Raw genomic sequence first — 19966 nt, 5'->3', positions numbered from 1 at the left:
AACATGATCCATAGCAACTGCAAAATATTGTAAAATTAACATTGCAATTAAATATGAAGTAGTTATTCATTGAAAGCTTAGATTTCATTTATGACAATTTTCTTATTGCATTCTAAAGCAATTTTTTAGTATAATAAATATTTAGTTTAAAAATTTTTTTGTGCTAAAAAATTGCTTTAAAAAGCAGTAAGAAAACTGTCTCAAACGAAATCTTAGCCTCCCTAAGATCATATAATCTGAACCTTCAAATTATCAATCGAAAACTTTAACAACACAGCATCATTATTAATGCTTTATTTCACAACAAAATATAGCATCACAAGATGACTTAAATAACAGTCTAAAAAATCTTGAACAAAATTGCCTGCATAATCTAAGGGATACAAACTGAGTAAAGTGTCATTGCACAAACTTGATGACTCTGTTGAAGAGTGACTAAAAAACTTAAAAAGTTAGGCCTCCCAACCTCTTAGTACTGTAGCTCGAGCAACTCGGTTAACCCCAAGGGTAAAGGCTCCCATTCGTAGATCACAGTCATGGGTTTTGCACATATCCTTAACATCCTTGAAACCTTTGAGAATGTAAGTCCTCAGCTCAGAGTTCACCTTCTCTTCATCCCACATAAATCCTTGAATGTTCTGCATGGAGTGCAGAGTAATCACATTAATCCCGTAATAATTAGGAAGATGAACAATTAGAAGATAGCACTGAGCTATGATCATAATTTTTTTTTTGGTTTACTCCCTCAAAACTTATAATTTAAGCATGCAAGAATAATCTAGCTGAAAAATCCTTATTTCCCAAAAATCATATAAGGCATGTAGGTTGTGAATTGAGTCATTTACTGAATTTGTACATGGCTATTTATTTATGATGTCAAAGCAAATGTCAGAGCCTTATAGATGTTATAGTTATCTGTAGCATTATTCATGTCATTGATTCCCATATAGTGTTGGAACTAGGGGTATAAGTGAGCCGAGCCGGCTTGAGCTCGACTCGTTTATGAGCTCGCAAGTCGAGCTTATCGAGCTAAGAGCTTGAGCTCGAGCTCAAACTCGAGCTTGACGAGCTCGGGAACCGGCTCAAAATTAGTAAATTTAAATATTTTTATAAAAGTTAATAATAATCTTTGCATCAATTTCAAAATCCCTCATAATTCTCAAAATCCCGTTGTTTTTCTCCCAAAAAAAAATTTCACTGGTTTTGCATGAGCCCAAAAAATTTCATTATTTTTATTATTTTTATAGGCGATGAAGGCTATAAGGTTAAAGCGCGAACAACCTACCTGAACCCACTCAAAATAACTCACAGTAACGCCACCAGAATTTGCAAAGATATCTGGAAGAATAATTACACCTTTCTTTGACAGAATCTGTAAACAAAAGAACGGCAAAACTTGATGTCAAGCATCTCAATAAACTCTTTCAGTGAAAAAACCGAAATAGAAATGACCTAAGTATCCAATGCTGTTCGCGAATTAATAGCATTTAGAAACTTCAAGATTCACCTCATCGGCCTCTGGATCGGTTGGATGATTGGCTGCCTCAATAATGAATTTAGCTCTTATGTCATTTGCATTTTCCCTTAAGAAGAAAGACATTTCCAGAGAACACTCTATAAGCACACCTTTAATGTAAGTAGCTCACAATCATTAAGAGAAAAATGCATTTCAGATAGTTTTAAGAAAAATTCAAATTTTTAGTGAAGTTCTAATAAGAATAATTATAAGATCGAAAACCTATGGTAATTTGAGCAGTTTAAAGAAAAATTAAAGAAAGAAAGAAAAATGAGGAACCTGTTAATAACACCACCAAGCGCAGCTGGAATAAGTACATCACAGTCTTCAGTCAATAGCGAGTTTGGATCAGCTAAATCTCCACCACTGAAACCTTTAACACCACGATTCTCTATGGAATATTTATGTAATTTCTCAATGTCCAGGCCATTACTGTTTTTAACTGCTCCACTAGCATCACTAATTGCGACAACTTTCCCACCAGCTTCACTGATAAGAATAGCAGCCCATGAACCCACATTTCCAAACCCCTGAATTAAAAGATGAAGGTAAGGATAAATCCATAATAACCAATTTAAAATGATCAGGAAGTTGACACTTATTTCCATTTGACAATTCAATTTTCCTTGTAATATTTTGTTTGTTTGTCTCCTCAATTCAAGGTAGTCCACAACAAAAGATTTATTTAAAATCATAAATGTTAAAGAGTAATTATTTTAAACTTTAATAGTCATTACCTTTAAAGATGTTACTATACATAAATATTATCACATGAGTTGATATTTATTTTAAGAATTTATAATATTTATTATTGCAATATATCCTCATTACTGAGAAACTTTTTTCTTTATTATATTTTATTTAGTACTCTCTTCTCTTCCCTATATATAGATATATTTGTACAAGTACCACTATCACTTAAATAAATATGTAGCCTTATCATATTTGCTAATAATAATCACATCAGTGTCAACAGCAATGTGCAAATGATCTTTCACAAGCAATATCTCAACAGAGAAGTGATGAAGGTTTTGGCTAAACTTGCCTTAATACAAAACCACAGAGTATTAATGAAAACCTTCTTTGTTTTCAGCTCTGTTGTGACTAGAGAACTACTTCAGAATTCAGATTAATGTCAAGTGTAATTATGAACCATAAAAAAACTTAGTGTCATGAGCCCTAACTGTGTTCCTGATACATAAAAGTTCGTTTTCATTCAAAATCATAAAAAGAAGAATATTGATCTTATAGAATATTGGATTGCAACTTCTACAAGACAAAATCATGCAAAACGATAGGCCTAATAACAAGAGACCAAGCATGAGCCCACGTATGAAGAAAATTTTAAATTTAGATTTGTATTTTGAACTCAAAATATCATTTTTACTTTTTTATTGTCACCTTGGAATATGTAAATGTTGGCCACTAAAAGAATTTTGGAATAGAGAATTAATGCATATAGTTAACACATTCTTACATTAATGGCCACCCACCTCCTTTCTCTCCATAATCTCTCTTTTCTATTTGAATGATGATAGTCTAAGAATCATGTAATATCCTATATAAGGGAGTGATATGCATTATAATTTTCTATTATTGAATGAAACACTTTGAACGAACATTTTCTCTTATTTTTGGCTTGGTACTTTGTGACTCAAATTCACCTTTTCTTTAACAAGATAAGGTAGCTATCCTAGTTCCTTTTTATATTTATTTGCTACTCTCTTAAACTCAACATTCCTCGCACCTCCCTCCACATCCCTAGGCAAGACTAAGACCTAATCTTGTTTCCCACGACTCGATACACACTTAAATCCACCAAACATAATCATATACTCCAGATAATAAGTTCACATCATAAGTTAATCTTCTACCGTTAGTTTTAATTGTTTGTATCACTTAACAACCATTCTCTGCAGAGATTTTTCAAATCAGCCAGACCAAGTTGGACTATACTTGGAAATTTTTTCCACTAAACTCATATAAACCTCTCATTTTTTTACCACAAACTTCAGATCACATCATTAGACATCAAACTAAAATTCATAATAATTTCTATCCCTTAATATTACTAAAAGGCACACATCAGCAAAGCCTGAAGAAGTAAATCTGATCATAACTTTATTTCAACTAAGAATAATTTTTTTGTATCAATCACTTCAAACTTGGTAAGCTTGATAAGAAATTTTTTTAATGTTAATATGATTGTTTAATATGAAGTCAAAATATCATTATTGCATTTTTATTTTCTCCTTGGAATATCTAAGAGTCAACCACTTATGGAAAATGAATTAATGCATATGGCTCGCACATCCTTCCATTAATTGTCATCCTGCTCCTTTCTCGCTAAAATTTCCCTTATTTTTTATATTTATAGTAGTCTAAGAGTAATGTAATAATCTATATAAAGGGTTGATATGCATCATAATTTTCTATTGATGAATGAAATATTTTAACAGAAGAATTGCTCCTCTTTGACTTGATGCTTGGTGGCTTAAGTTTTCCTTTTCTTTAATGAGATAAGGTAACTTTTATTTTTATTGTTATATTTATTTGCTTGGTGGCTCTTAACTTTCCTCTCGCCTCTCACCACATCCTCAACATTCTCTAAGACCAGCCACCACCTAATCTAAGCCACATAACCACTCCAAAACCCCATATGTAGCTCTCCGCAAAACTAGACAAGGTTAGGGCTTAGTCTTGTTTCATACTACTGGACACCCACTTAGCTACACCAAAACAAACAATCTACTCCATACCATAAATTCACATCCTAAGCTAACCCTTCAGCATCATTTTTCAGTTATTTAACCATCACAAAACTCATTCTATAAAGAGATTTTTCAAATCAGCCCAAAGTAGTCCAAATTGGATGAAATTTTGTTCCACTAAACCCCTTACCTTTCCAGCCATAAAGTCCAGATCATAACTTAGACATTGAACAAAAAATTCATAGCCATTAATAACCATTTATTTGACTAAAAAGTTACCCACCACCGTCAATTCCATTGAGCAACATTCTATATCCTAAATTTATGAAGTTTGCGCATCATTTTGTGAATTGTTTAAGTATTGATCATGCATTCTTTAAATATGATTAGAATCATCTTTTTCCACAAGAATTTCAACAAAATTATTACAATTGTTCAATCAATCACATATAAGAAATCTGTAAAATAACCACTACTACTTGAGAACCGGTTTACAAACCTGTATGACAAAACGCTGATCTGAGATGCTCTTCCCATACTCCGCAAGCAGAGCTTGTGTGGCAAATAGAACTCCCCTTCCCGTAGCTGCATCTCTACCCAAAGATCCACCAAGATCCTTCAAGGAAAAGAAACAAACATATGGATAGGATGATGAGAACCTTCATGAAGATGTTTTAGGTTTTGTATATAACAGAGTATCTGACTAGAACTTCTCAATCAGATAGTCACACAATTAACATACCATTAGAAACGACTTTAGATAAGCAAAATCAATCCTCTCAAAAACCTTGAAAGGATTCATAAATCCGTATGTAACAAAGACATAATTGAGAAGGTCAAATTAACAGTAAAAGTATATAACTTCTAAATTCCATACATACACCAATGGAAATTACAATAACCTTCATTATCAGCTATTATTTGTCAGTCTTCCACATGGTTACCGCCTTCTGATTTTAAGTTCTCCCAGCCTTTAAGATTGATGAGTTTAAGCACGATGATTTATTAATTGTTTCCCATCCAACAAATTTTGCGATATATCATGGATTTTTTATTTTATACATAGTCTCTTTAAAAAATGCAGAATCATTGAAAAGATATGATTTGTGTTCATTTCCCAATGTGGAACCAACGGAAGGCCTATTCAGGATGAGTAAATTAAATGCATGGCATGTCTGATGGAAAAACAAGGAAATTATCAGGAAGGAAGAGTAAAATTAGGCAAACAATGGAAAACATCTACTGGAAGGGAAGATAAATCATTTCACTGAAAGATCAGAGTAATTGTAATAGAACAGGTCAGCTTACTAACATTAAAATAATAATTTTTCCAGAATTTAAATCAAATATTTTTATTACTTACAACAGGTTTCCCAGTAACGACAGCAGGTGAGTAGCCATGAAATTTGGAATATTCATCTAGTATCCACGCCATTGTCTATTTCCAGTGAGCCAATAGAATAAACTTAATTTAGGCATTGCTAAAATGAAGAAAAAACTTTGAGAAGAAATTCTAAAATACTAAAAAGAAAAAGAAGAAACTCTGATATTTTCCCCTTAAAATTTTTTTCTGTAGACCTGTGGGTTTGTTCCCATATCTGGCGCCGGAACATCAGTATGAATACCAATTAGATCATGTATCTTTTGTGTGAAGACTCGCGTGAGTCTCTCAAGCTCTGAAAGACTCAACTCTCCAGGAGCACATCCTATTCCACCTTTGGCTCCTCCATATGGGATATTTGCTACGGCAGTCTTCCAGGTCATTAATTGTGCCAAGGCATTCACCTCATCTGGGTCAACCTGCATTTCCATGAAGTTCCTGAACATTAGAACACTCTATTGCAGGTCAAAGCTCTTAACACAGAAACCACAATTGTTTTGGTATAGAAATAAAAGCCTGATGCTTCTAATTAAAAATAAATTGAAAATGTAGAATAATAAGGACAGTTTTAATACACTAAGTTATACAAGTAGAAACAGTTTGGCACCTTTTGCATGCGTTCGATATTTTTTTTATGCTCAAATACATATTGGATATTATATGCATATGCAAATTTCTTATTCAATTTAGACCTTTCAAACATGTAGTTGTTACAATATAAAGATATCTCAGGATTTGGATTCTCTCCCATTAACATGGAGTCAATTCACTTTGATGGCTGTATTTACTGTTTCAAAACCAGGCATTGCAGACATTCCAGTCCCAACAAGCATTTGGATCATTGGATTTGAAACATTCAAACCATTTCAAAATAAGCCTGGTTCTGAAACAATAAATCAAGCCATCCAAAGTGAATTAAGTGACTGATTTGTGTAATTGGAGATAATCCAAATATGATACTCCACTTCCTTATCACACTTACATATTTAGAAAATATCTAGGTTCAACATTTTCAACACACGGGCAATTAAGTTTATTGAAAAATTAATCATTTAAAAATATTTATCAATTGATGAATTTTGAAGGAAGAAAGACCAAAAATAAATTATATAATAGATATGAGACACGCACTTTGATACTTTAAAAGCATTTTTGTGTAATATGCTCTCATATATTAAGCACATACTGCATTGTGTTGTTGATTTGACCATGCTTAAACAGTTGCTACAGAGATGGTCCATTACAAAAAGGAGTATTCATAAAATTTTTTGAATTAGTAAGAACAAAATATTAGACATTTAGTTGTTTACTTTAAATTATCATACATACAAAGTGATCATATAAGCCATCTTTGATGACAAACATCTATTGAATCACACAAAATATTCATATTTTTTATTCTAAAATTTAAATAATATAATAAGGTATATCATGTTGACAAAGTGTATCTAATATTTTTATCAAATTCAATAGAGCAAACAAAATCAAAAGAAAAAAATTAATAGAGTAAATAAAATCATGATTGGCCATTTGCAAAAATGTTTGGATCAATTTGAAAGTATAAAAATTCAAATTCAATAGATCAATGAGCTTCAAAAGAGCCACATTAGATTCCCAAATTGGATGGAGATCAGTGGATAATAAAAATCAACAAATCATAATGCGAGCTTCTGCGAATTGATGGCAAGGAAGGTTGGAATGCGTCCCAAAGATTTCACTTGAATGACAAATCAAGACCAAGTTGGGTTTGTTAAGTCTGTGGGATCTAAGTCTCCTATGGACACAAGCTCTCATAACTAATTACATGTTGAGTATGATATCTAAGAATACTCTCGATTAAGGATATTAATTCACATTTTTTATTTACACAAAAAAAGTTTTAGGTACTTTTCAATCACACAACAAGCCCGATGCATTCCTACACTTTAACCAACCAACTTGAATTTTACTAAAAATAGCCCCATCTATTTCGCCATCACTTTGAACAAAAGACCCAAAGTATCTAAACGGGTACTCTTTTTAATAACTTGATTGCCCATAATCACAATCCCCCCACAAGATTTATTAGTACTAAGCTTACATTCCACGAATTCGATTTAGATTTACTCAAACGAAAACCTTTAAACTCTAAGGTTAACCTCCATAATTCAAAATTTCCTTTAACTAACTCTCTAGTCTTATTAAAAAGAAGAATATCATCAGCAAAAAGCATACACCTGAATACATCCTCTTGCAAATGTCTAGTAAGAACATCCAGGACTAAAGAAAAAAGATATGGGCTTAGAGTTGTTCCTTGAAGTAATCCAACTGAAATAGGAAACTACTTGGTCAAAGCACCTTGTGTTTGAACACAAGTAACTGCACTATTATACATATACTTAATGACTTGAATATATGCATTATTAACTTCTTTCTTTTCTAAAACTCTCTAGAGCACTTCTCTTAGAGCTTTATCATATGCTTTCTCTAAATCAATAAATATCATATATAGATCCTCCTTATTCTCTCTATACTTCTTCATCAAACCTCTTAATAAATGTATAGCTTCGATAGTAAACCTACTCGGCATGAATCTAAATTGATTTTGAGAAATATTAGTATCATGTCACAACCTATGCTCACTTACTCTCTCCCATAGCTTTAATGTATAACACATTAATTTAATTCTTTTAAAATTTGCACACTCTTATGCATCACTTTTATTCTTAAAAATAGGAATCAACACAAATTTGACATCTTTTTAAGCTTCAAAATAATATTAAAATTTTTAGTAAACCAAGAAATTATTTCATTTTCTAAACATTTTCACACCTTTATTGAAATATCATTAGGTCCAACAGCTTTTCTACCCTTCACTTTTTTAAAGCCTCTCTAAATTCAGTTTTACTAATACGTTCATAAAAATAAAAATATATATTTTTTATTTAGGGTGATAAAGTTACTAGAGTCGATCGCATTACCACAATCTTTATTAAAAAACTTATTGAAATATCTAATCTTCCTACGTTGAATATTCTATTTTAAAAATATATATATTTTTTAATATTCATTTTAATGTACTTTACTTGAACTAGATCCTTGCTTCTTTTGTCTCTTTATTTGGCTAATTTATACATATATTTTTTTCCCTTCTTAATATCTAATATATTATATAAATCATTAAAAGCTAAATTTTTTACATCGCATATTTCTTTCTTATATCTTTCTCAATTTTCTAAGCTTTACATGTAAAGCGATTTTTATAACGAAGCTAATCTTTATAATTTTATCTCAAATTTTATTAATTTATACAACATTATTCTTCAAACTCATATCTATAATCACACCAACACTATTTTTATTGTGACTACTACTTGAATACCATAATTTAAATTCTAAATAATCAATCTCCTTAATCTTCTCTCAAGCCATTTAGTTTTCTGAATGCAAAGAGTATTAATCTTCATATATATCATAATATATATTAATTTCATTAATTTACCTGTAAGAGAATATATATTTCAAGTTTTTATCTTAATTTTAAATTCATGGAGTAACTTTTTTGCCCACATCCATCCATGATGTGTGAACCCTTGCATATTAAAATGTACATGCAAATATGAGCTAATTAATGAATTTGCACACTTAATATTTAGAGCACAATAATTATAAACTTTATGTTGATTTTGAACGACAAAAGAAAACACAAAGAACGGTAAGACAAGCTTAGGCCGAATCACACGCATAAAAGTTAAGATCATAAAACAATCAAGTTAATCTAACATTGCATACATGAATGGTTTCAACAATAAATCCCTATGCTAATAATAAGATTAGTACTATGAAATGCCCATCACATAATCTTACTAAACACTAAGCTTTAGCGGAGGAGAGTAAACATGATCTTTGTGAGTCAAAATATAACCACAATTGAAAATAAACTAGGAAAATAGGAAACTTGGGGAAGAGTTCACCATAGTCAAGTTCGTAGGTTTTGTTTGAGGTGCGTAGAGGAAGTTCCGAATTGTGGCGGTTGATCTTGGCGAAGTTCTGTGGGTGGGCAGCCGATGGAGACTTCCGGGCAACAAATGGGAGTATGCCGGATGGCAAAACAGCACTAGAAGGTTGTTGGATTCTCTGGACAGCAGGAGAACAAAACTGGGTGATGTAATACCACTAGGAGTTGCAATTAGAAATTTAAAAGAGAATTGTTTAAGTTTGCTATTATAAGTTTATGTCGATCATTCAAGATAGGGTTAAGAATTAGAAACGTTAACTTGCTTAGGCCAAAGAGTTGCAATAGAGATTAACCGAATCAATTCATTCAAAGTTCTTGGAGAATTTCGGGCTTCTCCCTCATGAACTCACTAAGAGATCAAACAAGACAAACTTTTTTTTCATTCAATAATTCATCCTCTATTACAATAGCTTAAGTCCCTATATATAGGCCACAACATGAGAAAATCAAAAATTACAAAAATGCTCATTGGGCCATAACACTTACATAAACTATCCTAGGGGTAAAATAAGAAATACGTTAATTAAGAACTAAAATGCAGAAAATAAATCATAATAGAAGGTTTAAATGATAGCCGTCGATTTACGACGCCGCCTGTGATAGATGCGCCAAATCTTTATACCGATGTCCGCATCAAGAAATGGTTGAAGTTCGTCAAAAAAAATGTTCAGCTCAATTTTCTGCCCCATTAAATAATATATAATCACATAATTCATAATAAGATTAAGTGTAATAATATAAATCTAAAAGCTTCTCCATCCTTCAACTTTGAACTTAATGTAGTACCCAGCTAAATGGAGAAAGAACCATAATTTGGGAGCAAAGCATTTATCGGCTATTTAGTTTGTTGAATTGAATTGCGGTGTAAAATCATCATTTATGTAGAAGATGTAGCCGATCTGCTGGCATTTACTTCAGAACGAATTTGTGAAAGAAATGAACCATGAAGTAACTTAATTTTACCAACTTCACTCAAACAAACACAGACAAGTTACTTTGTAAAATAATTTACTTCTCATCAAGTTTTCACCAAATCAAGAGCCCCTAAATGTCCTAGCAGGTTTCGCACTAGGATGCTAGAGTCTCACCAAAACAATATAATTAAAAAAGAAACCAAAATAGGAGTGTCTTGTGGAGTGGTGGTAGAGGACACGCAGACTTGCAGCAGACCTTGTTGGTTTCTAGGTAATGATTGTGGATATGCCGTCCGAACCAAAACCACGTACTGCAAGAATTCCACCTGAATACTCACTTTTGATACGTAGTGCGAAAACTGTCTCTACTACATCTATTTCAATTTTAGTTGACAGTTCTAGAACATTCCATCTAAATGGCAGAAACATTTAAGACATACAGGCTCCTAGTATGGCATTTTGGTTTCCAGGAAATGCTATCTTATTAAAGTTCTAGATGTGATTGCATGGTGGTGGGTTGCTAAAGAGAATTGAAAAGTTGAAGTTGACTATGAAAATGACTCTAATATGTGAAAAAAAAATCTGATTAAGCATAAATTTTGATGCAAAATTTTAAATCTCAAAGCATCCAAATATTTAAAATTGACTTTGATACCATCCAAAATCAAATTTTCAAAAGCTTGAAGTTGAAATGAGCTTCTCGGCGTACTCAACAATACCAAAAAATGCACAAATGAAGTCCAAATGAACATAAATGAAGCACTTGAAAGTATGGTTGATTTTGTCGATACCATTTGATGGACCAAATGGCCTCCTATTTTTGCGTGCTTATAGTCAAAACAAACATCCTGATGAGATGAATCGGATAAGCCCAATATCACTTAATTCTAACATCATCGGGACACTAAGATGTATAAACTACACCGAATGATCAAGAGAGCTTTGCTTGTTAGCACCACGAGTCCTCCATCGACTGCTATTAGCACCAACTATCAATCATTGTCGATGCCTGTCATCCACCGCCATTGACACTAGCCAACGAAGTCAAACATTGATTGTTGTAGATGCTCATCATCATCATTGACACTCGTTAGCCGCCAACATTTGCCTTTGCCAATCACAAATTCTCGTCGACATACTTTGTTGATAGCTATCGATACTCGCCATCAATCTTCGCAAGTGCCTTTTGCCAATCGTCGCTATCACGCACTGTCTACTCTCAATGTCTCACATCTTACTCCCCCCCCCCCCCCCCCCCCAACTATCACCAGTGCATGTCTTTTATAAGCTACTGAGCAATACTGACATCCAATGACGAACGACTACAATGTACATCGTATGTCGTCATCCATCATCAGCTGACATCAACACCTATTGCCTTGCCTTAAAGTCTTGCCTTCTCTAGAGACTGAAAAGGGCAAATCTTTATAACTTTTAACTAACATAGTGAAATTATTTTAACTTGGCCCCAAATCACATTATTTATCTCTTTTGAGATTTTCTACGTAAAAATTATGTGCCTCTTGTGAGTCGCAATTAACTTATCTTTATATATGTTGAATCTTTGTGTTATGCTAAGAAGATCAACTCAACATCTGCAACCATGAATATTATAGCACGCAACAGACTGACCAATAGTCAAAGACCATCCATGTCATGAAACCAACTCTGAAAGTCTCCTACTTTATATGTAGGAGCTAGAAACAATTATTGAATAATATCATTTGGTTTACATGCAATATCAAACATCTCTTTCAATGAATGATGTCAAAAAAAAAAAAAATCCAGGTTTTCAAATTTTGAAAGCTAACAAGAGAACTCTATATGATAATGTCTAGTGTGTGCTAGTGGGGAGGGGAAGAGAAACTTCTTTGAGAGAGATACCATTATAATTCCTCATTTTTGGTTGAGGAAATAAATATGACCAGCATCATTTTAGCATAACATGTTTGTTTCAATTTTATTTAGAGGGAAAAAAAATATAGTGGGATATTTAGCAAAAGTGTGTGGGGTGATGAGCAAAATAATTTTGATCTCACCTCTGGGTGATATCTAATTCCTCCCTTCATGGGGCCTCTAGCATTGTCATGTTGCACCCTAAATCCCACAAATGATGCTAAAGAACCATCATCTCTAGGGATTGTGCACTCAACCTGCATTAATAATTCAAATACTGTTCAGGAATACATGAATGAGAAGAAAGTAATGCTTTATAAAAAAACCCTCCATTCAATGTATTAAGAAGACACGTTAACAGATGACTCTGAGGAGTGGATGTCTAACAATCATGTTATGTTAAATTCAAATTGATAGAATTGGACATAAAAAGTAATTGAAATGAACTAGGAAAATGTATGAAAAAAAAAAACAATTGGCCGTACAATGATCATGTCCAATATTTCGATCTTTCATTAATACTATTCCAATACATACAATATCACAAAAAGGCTCTGGAGGAGAAACAACTTAAGAACCAACCTTTCCCCAAGCATAACTAAACATAGAATAAAGAATATAAATATAAGAAATAAAATCCTCCAACCGCTTATGTGAAGGCCTATGGGCTTGATGAGAAAAAGCAACAATTTGTAAAACAAATAAGGTGGGTAAAGAGTATTAGACCAACAAAGAAGATGTTAGCCCTAATATGTCATTTACCTTGATCTCCCTGAAAGGAATTAGCAAGCTACGTTCTAACTTCGAGTCCAAGCCCAACAGCTTAGCTGCCTTCTTGAAGTTTCTACTGGTTGCAGCTAATGCATTCATCTTGACCTATGAAGTATCCAAACACATCGCAGGTAAAAAAGAATTTAACTGAAGAACAAACATCTATTTTATGCATGACCAGCGCTCCTTGCCTATAAGTTTTCAAGCTTACCAGTTGCTTCTATAGCCTAGTCCCTGCAATATTCCACAATATTGAAGAAGAACTGTAAGAGAATGGAAAACCAAAAATAGGTGTTAATTTTGAACTGTAGGAATATGATCAAAAGGGATGCACCATGCACTGAAAGAGTAGTGGACCATTTGTTAATTCATAACAGGAATAAAGTACAAAAGTTAGGAATACTTATGACGTTGCAATTCAATTAAATCATAGTAAAAACAAGGCATGAGGGAAGCAAAAAAGAGCCTTTGAATGTAGCCATTTCTAGAAAGTATGAAAGTGCGCTCTTAGCTGAAGAGTCTTAGCAGGAAAAAAAGTAAGAGACAAGTCCATCACTTAATGTATGCAGGGTCCAACAAGATGATGGTGCATATTTAGTGCTCAATAATACATCGAGATATTTCTAAAATATTTTAAGCTTCCTAAATTCATTAACAAACAATCTTCATAGTTTATATAATAGCATTACTACATCCAGTCTAGTATATAACAGGGAAATCTCTTCTATTATCATCAAATAAAAAAGACACAAAGCTAACTCACCTGTAACTTGTTTATCAAACAGACTCTACATGATTCAGCGAAAGCTATAAAAGGGTGGTTCAGATGAAAAAACTCATTAACCATATTCTGATGCAAATACATTTTAAAAGTTTCCATGATCAATCAGTAAAATAACTTATGACATATAGGAACTTTATGCATGGCTATAAAAAATTGTAAATGGCCTTTTTATTAAATTTAAATGAGAATTTGACTCTTAACAAAACACAATGAAGAAAAATGATTCATGTAGCTGATCCCACATATTGGGATAAATACTTGATGTTATTATTGTTGTAGATATGCCCTTTACGAAATAACTACATAAATTCTTCTAGTATTCTCTAATTACCTTGATAAATCCATCTTGTAGCGCTTGTGCAATTAGCGTGATAATTGGAGAGGACCTATATTCGATTCTTCCATATGAAAAATCTTAGCAATAAAGATGGGACTAATAGAATCTTTATGTAAAGTCGCTCGTGAAATATCACATATCACATCACCACCCCCAGAAAGGATAAAAAATGTCTTAAATATTTAATAATTAGTTAAAAGTAAGACCAAGGTCTGTCATTGAGACGTAGGCACGAGGAAAATTATAAAGTTAATTATAGATTTAATTTTACACATGGATCTAAAGAATATTTAATTTAAAAAATCTTATAAGCATGCCTCTTGACCTTTACCAGAAAATCAAAAAGCATACCACTTGAACAAAGAGAACTTTAGCACTCATAAAATATCACTTGTCAAGTCTCATCATCACACAGCTATGATATAACTCATAGCAATCAAATGGTAGATCTTTTGCTAGCATGAGTGACTAAATACTTTTAATGGACAACCCACTCTTCAATTTTGCCAAATCATTGCGTAATTTGATCTAAACAACGAATAATAAGCATCATAGCTTCCTAATTTCTTCCTGAGGGATGCCGAAAAATCACAGAAAACTACCAACTTAAGCAGATGGGCATTCAAACATGATAAATTTTTTGATTTAAAACCCAACATCCCCATCCATAAAATAACTGGGAGAAATAGCCGAAGTCATACATACGAAGTAATGTTGAACTGATTTATCGAACTCTTTCCCGATCTCCAACTCTGAATATACGTACCAATCCCTAGATCCAAAAAAACTATTCATTTTCTCGAAACTTAATAACCAACATTGCATCGAAAGAAACAGATCATTTACCGAAAGAGGGAAAAGCAAGAAACTCGATGGATGGTTTGTAACTGCAGCCTTGCAGAAGAGGAGGAGACTGGATTTATAGGAAGCGGGAGGTGAAGGGAATCCATTAAAAGAGCTCTCTTGGCCAAAATTCAACAAAGATTCTGATTCCTTCTTCGTCTTCTACTCAATCCGGCTCTTCCTTTCGATCCGCCGGCCGCCGGCCGTAGGATGGTTTAAGCCCGCATTACATAATGCATATGCTACAATTAAGTACAAAATTACGTAACAAAATTAAAAAAAAAAAAAAACAATGGAAAAATAGAGTGAGAATATTCTGAATATCCTGCTGCAATTAGGAAGCACCATATAATCAATATATTATGTATCATTATTATGGATTATTGTGTGTCGAATGATGTGGTAATGATACATTTTGTTTGACTTCCGAACCGTCTGATGATCACATATAATAATTTTTATATGCTGCAATTAATTTTGTCATTTGAATATTTAAAATTTAATTCAAAGTTCATAAATGTTAAAAAATAATTATTTATATATAATACTTATTTAAAAAAAAATAATATTAGAGAGCCTATGAAGCATATTTTCATATGCATTTATGATCATATCTTTTTTATTTTTTTTATGTAGGGATTTTTTTATGAGCATGCAATTATAAATTTTGATATTTATAAATATACCATCAAATATTTTTTTATAATTATTAGCATGACGTTCGATTTATTGATTTCTTATTTAAATGATATAATTAGTAAAGAAATATAGGTAGAAATCTAACATATTATAATAGAATAACACTAATTATATAAAAATTGTGTTGCATATTAATAAATATGAATGCTTTTAGTGCTATATTGGTATTAAAAATTTATTTATTTTGTAATTATTTATAGTTATATAAAATTTACACATTTATTAATAATATTAGTTATGTTTTCGTTGAATTAGTATAACATTTAGCATATATATTTAATAAAAAATCGTAGAGTAAATCCAATTTATTTTTATAATCTACCTTAAACTAATCCAGCGAATTAAGCCAAGTAAATGATATAATACATTTAATATGTGAAATATGTATATGTATTATTCCGTCTTTTTGGGTTCGTATCATCATGTCGCGTATGTCGAAAGAAAGGCCCTACGATAACTGCTATTAATGATTTTATATGATGTTATGTATGTTATATATAATGTTTTATATAATAGTGTTATAACATATATGTATGTGTGTATGTATACTTACATGTCCATGTATTAACTATTATTGTATGTATGCACATGGATTATGTTCCATCATATTACCTAACTTCATATCATTGATTATAGTGGAATTATGTATGCTTATTATCATCATTATTATTAATAAGAGTATAACTATTACATTAATTGTAATGCTATTAATTATGCATGTATTTCATTTAAGGTATGTATAAATATGAATTTAATTATATTACTTATATTAATTATAGTTTTATTAATAAAATTTATGTGCATATTATGAATTATTATAGATTATACTATACCATCATTAATTAAGCATTTATCATAGAATTATTCAAGATATTGCTAATTTTAAAGAATAAACTCAAATACTCCTAAAATAATAAGCAAAAGAATTATAGAGCAATTTAACCTAACATTCAATAATTTTTATTATTCATGGAAAATTGGTATGTTCCATCAATATTTAGGCTTTGTATAGAATAGTCTTTCTTTTACTGTTTTTTGAAACGACTTTTATATTTAGGTATATAAATTAAATTTTCCTTTGAACTAAAAAGACAAAAAGGATAGTCACATATGAGCCAATTTTAACCTGAATCATTAATTTTTATTTTGTATTTTTTCATTCATTAATTAAAAGCATTATATAATGTATTACTATAAAAATAATTAATTCAATTATGTGCATTTCTCAAAAAATATAAACTCAAAAACTCTAAACATAAATACAAAAGAATCATAGATCAATTTTAAACCGAACATTTAACAATTTTTTATTATTAATAAAAAATAATATCAACCAATTAATATTGGCTTCAAATTCTCCTAAAAAATTTAAAATTTGCAATTAAACTCTTAACTCCATTTTCCATTTTCTTCAAATTTCTAATGAATTTATATCAGCACAAGCAAAATTTCTCAAACTGAATGTTGAATTTATAAATATACATAACTTTTATTGGTATTTATATAATAATCCAAATAATAAAAATTAGAAATTAAAATTAAAATTAAAAAATTAAATAAAAATATAATGCAGCATCAGAACTCATTTTTCTTTTTCCAATTTTTAAATAATAATTATTTTATTTTAATTATTTGTTTTAAATTGTATTATTTTTTAAGTGGTGGAGAATGAGTCAGGACGTTTTTTTCATATATATTTGTTTTTATTTTTAATCTAATCCCTATGAACAACCACAGCTGGATTCCATCAATTATCAATTAAAAAAATATATTTTTGTGCAAAACAATCTTAGAGAAGTAGTCTATTAATGTTGTTGCAAGAAGCAAAAAAAGAAAATACAAATCTTTAAGACCATCTCCAGCCGTTCGGCAAACAACCGAATGGAGGCCCTCAAATGTCACAACCCAATTCCTTTTTGTCCGGCATTTGTTTGATGATGAACAATGCAACGTCAATATTGGCGTCGCACCGTTCACCCGCTAAATTTTTATGTGTAAACAGGATTTACCCGCAAAATGGAGAATTACGATTACGACGAGAGAAGCCTGCAAATTGGAGTTCGATTGGACCAGAATTACCGCATTTTAAAATTTTGATGTATTTTTTCGAGAAAAATGAGATTTTCAGATGGAGATGCCCTTAGAAAGGAAATATAAAGTAAAAGGCATTTCAAATGCATTTAAATGATAAGCATAAAGACAAATATAAATATGTAAAGTGCCAGCACAAAGTGATAGAATAAGCTTCCAATATAGAGAATTTTTCAGTACAAGGTTTTTCAATACATAATGCTCTCATCTTGAGCTCAAACAGAGAACTTTCATAGCATTTTTCTTGTTTCTGATTCAAAGCTCTATGTCATGAAAATACATGATAATATAAATATGAAATTGAATGTTATTTTTGAAAAAAATGGTATCATGCATGCATCCACTTATATAGAGAAACTAACGTTGAAGTGATAGAACAATTATATTCGTATATAATACAAATATAATATGCGACGGGAAAATTCGTCTATACAAATCTAGGATGCAAGCCGGGGGAAAGAGAGAGAGATTCTAAATAATTTAAATTTACAATTAAAGTTTCATTTGGAATGACTTTCTTATTGCTTCTTAAAGCAGCTTTTTAATAAAAAAATTAATTTTTTATATTAAAAATCTGTTTTAAGAAGTAGTAAAAAAGACGTCTCAAATGAGGCCTAAATTTAAAAAGAGAGAGATTCTAAATTTATTCTCAAGTGATAAAAGTTATGTAAAAAATATGATGATAAGTTTTATATTGAAATGTGATTTATGTTTCATTTGGAACAATTTTCTTACTATTTTATTTTTCAAATCGTAATAATTATTTTGTTTGTCTATTTTTTCATTTTTTTTAATTATGTATGAGAAAACTATTTTTAACAACAGCTCTTAAAATTTACTTTTTCTACCACAACTTTATAAAGAGAAAAAACTCTATCTAAGTATGTTTGGAATAGCTTTTCTATTGTTATTTAAAATTTTTTCCTATAAAAAGTTATTTTTGAAAAATATTTTGAAATTTCAGCTGAGAAAAAAAAAGGCCCAAGAAAAAAAATTAAACTTTTAATTAATAATATTACTTTAAAATTCTTAAAAAAATTTACGTAAATATACTATTACGATTAGAAAGAAGAAATCCTTTTTAGGCTTCATTCGTCGGCCCACTAGGCTAAGACATTCGTCGGCCCACTATTCCAATTTATTTGGTCAGCTCTTGTCGCTACATAGGCTACGGAGAAGCTGACGAGATAATTCTTCTCAAAGTAGAATCTTTTATTAAATACTATTACTTTAATATTAATTTTAATATCTTATTTTGAAAATTCAAACATGCGACTATGTGAGTGGGCCAGCAATAATTTAGTTATTTTTAATGGTCAATTTTGCTATCTTAAAATATAAACAATTAAATTTTCTAATTTGTTTAATAAGTTAACTAACATATTGAGAAAATTTTCTCACAGTTGGGAGGTTTAGCCAGCATATCATGCCACGCGGAATTTTAAATGATTAACAAAATTGCATGAAAAATAATTTAAAAATAGTGGAAAGTAATATTAAAATGTAAAATCGTAAAAAGGTGATATATATACACACAAACACCTCGAGACTAGGGAAGGCCGCTCGACTATTATTCATATGCGTCAAGATCCTAAAATTCGACCCGGCAATTCTCTATCTGGGTCAACCCATTTGCAAAATGGGTTGGGTTCGACTTTTATATTTTGAGTCGATTGTATTTTTGGGTTGAACACGGGTTAACCCTAAAACATAATATTGACTTGAGAACTAGAAACGTGCTCGTCCTGTCTTCTATTGTGCTCACCCCATCATCCATGCTTGCACATTGTGATCATGCATCCAACTCACCCGCTCATGCATGCCCATTTGCACTTGGGTCAGTAAGTCGCATCTTGTTGATCAAGTTGAGTCCATAATTCTAAGTCGTTTACCTAATCAGGTCGAAGTTTGGGTAAGATGAGTTAAATCCCAATTAATTGGTTTTTTTTTTTTTGTTAAAAATAAAAAAATTAACTATTAAGAATTGCCATATATTTTTATTAAAGTATTAGGTATATATAAAGAC

At 31.1% G+C, this 19966-nt stretch overlaps 1 protein-coding gene across 3 annotated transcripts; it reads right to left on the bottom strand.

Moving 5' to 3' along the window:
* Nucleotides 1–227: 227 nt before the first annotated feature.
* LOC110098719 (glutamate dehydrogenase 1, mitochondrial) lies at nucleotides 228–15381 on the bottom strand. Of its 3 annotated transcripts, none has more exons than XM_020825629.2 (12): nucleotides 15154–15381; nucleotides 15009–15079; nucleotides 13398–13449; nucleotides 13178–13291; nucleotides 12559–12672; nucleotides 5806–6027; nucleotides 5591–5665; nucleotides 4727–4843; nucleotides 1796–2046; nucleotides 1508–1583; nucleotides 1286–1372; nucleotides 228–638 (listed from the first exon to the last, which is right to left on the bottom strand). In XM_020825629.2, exons 4-12 carry the CDS (start codon nucleotides 13283–13285, stop codon nucleotides 453–455), a joined length of 1236 nt encoding a protein of 411 aa, XP_020681288.1. In that variant the 5' UTR covers nucleotides 13286–13291; nucleotides 13398–13449; nucleotides 15009–15079; nucleotides 15154–15381; the 3' UTR covers nucleotides 228–452. The 3 variants fall into 3 exon arrangements, with proteins under 3 accessions (XP_020681288.1, XP_020681289.1, XP_020681290.1); XM_020825630.2 differs by having other exon boundaries at nucleotides 15013–15079; XM_020825631.2 differs by lacking the exon at nucleotides 15009–15079.
* Between the last annotated feature and the right edge of the window lie 4585 nt (nucleotides 15382–19966).

Source organism: Dendrobium catenatum, unplaced genomic scaffold (genome assembly GCF_001605985.2).
Source record: "Dendrobium catenatum unplaced genomic scaffold, ASM160598v2 original_scaffold_274930, whole genome shotgun sequence".
In the NCBI taxonomy this organism is placed as follows: Eukaryota; Viridiplantae; Streptophyta; class Magnoliopsida; order Asparagales; family Orchidaceae; genus Dendrobium; species Dendrobium catenatum.
The sequence above is the reverse complement of the archived record's forward strand: the minus strand, read 5'-3'. Positions and strand labels throughout refer to the sequence as shown.

What these genes read in the sequence shown, in the direction of transcription:
- LOC110098719 (XM_020825629.2), bottom strand. Translation starts at nt 13,285, where the DNA reads ATGAATGCATTAGCTGCAACCAGTAGAAACTTCAAGAAGGCAGCTAAG. An exon ending in ATATGGGAACAAACCCACAG is followed by an intron (nt 5,666 to 5,805) that starts GTCTACAGAAAA and finishes CACTGGAAATAG; the next exon opens with ACAATGGCGTGGATACTAGA. An exon ending in TCGTTACTGGGAAACCTGTT is followed by an intron (nt 4,844 to 5,590) that starts GTAAGTAATAAA and finishes TTTTCCTTGAAG; the next exon opens with GATCTTGGTGGATCTTTGGG.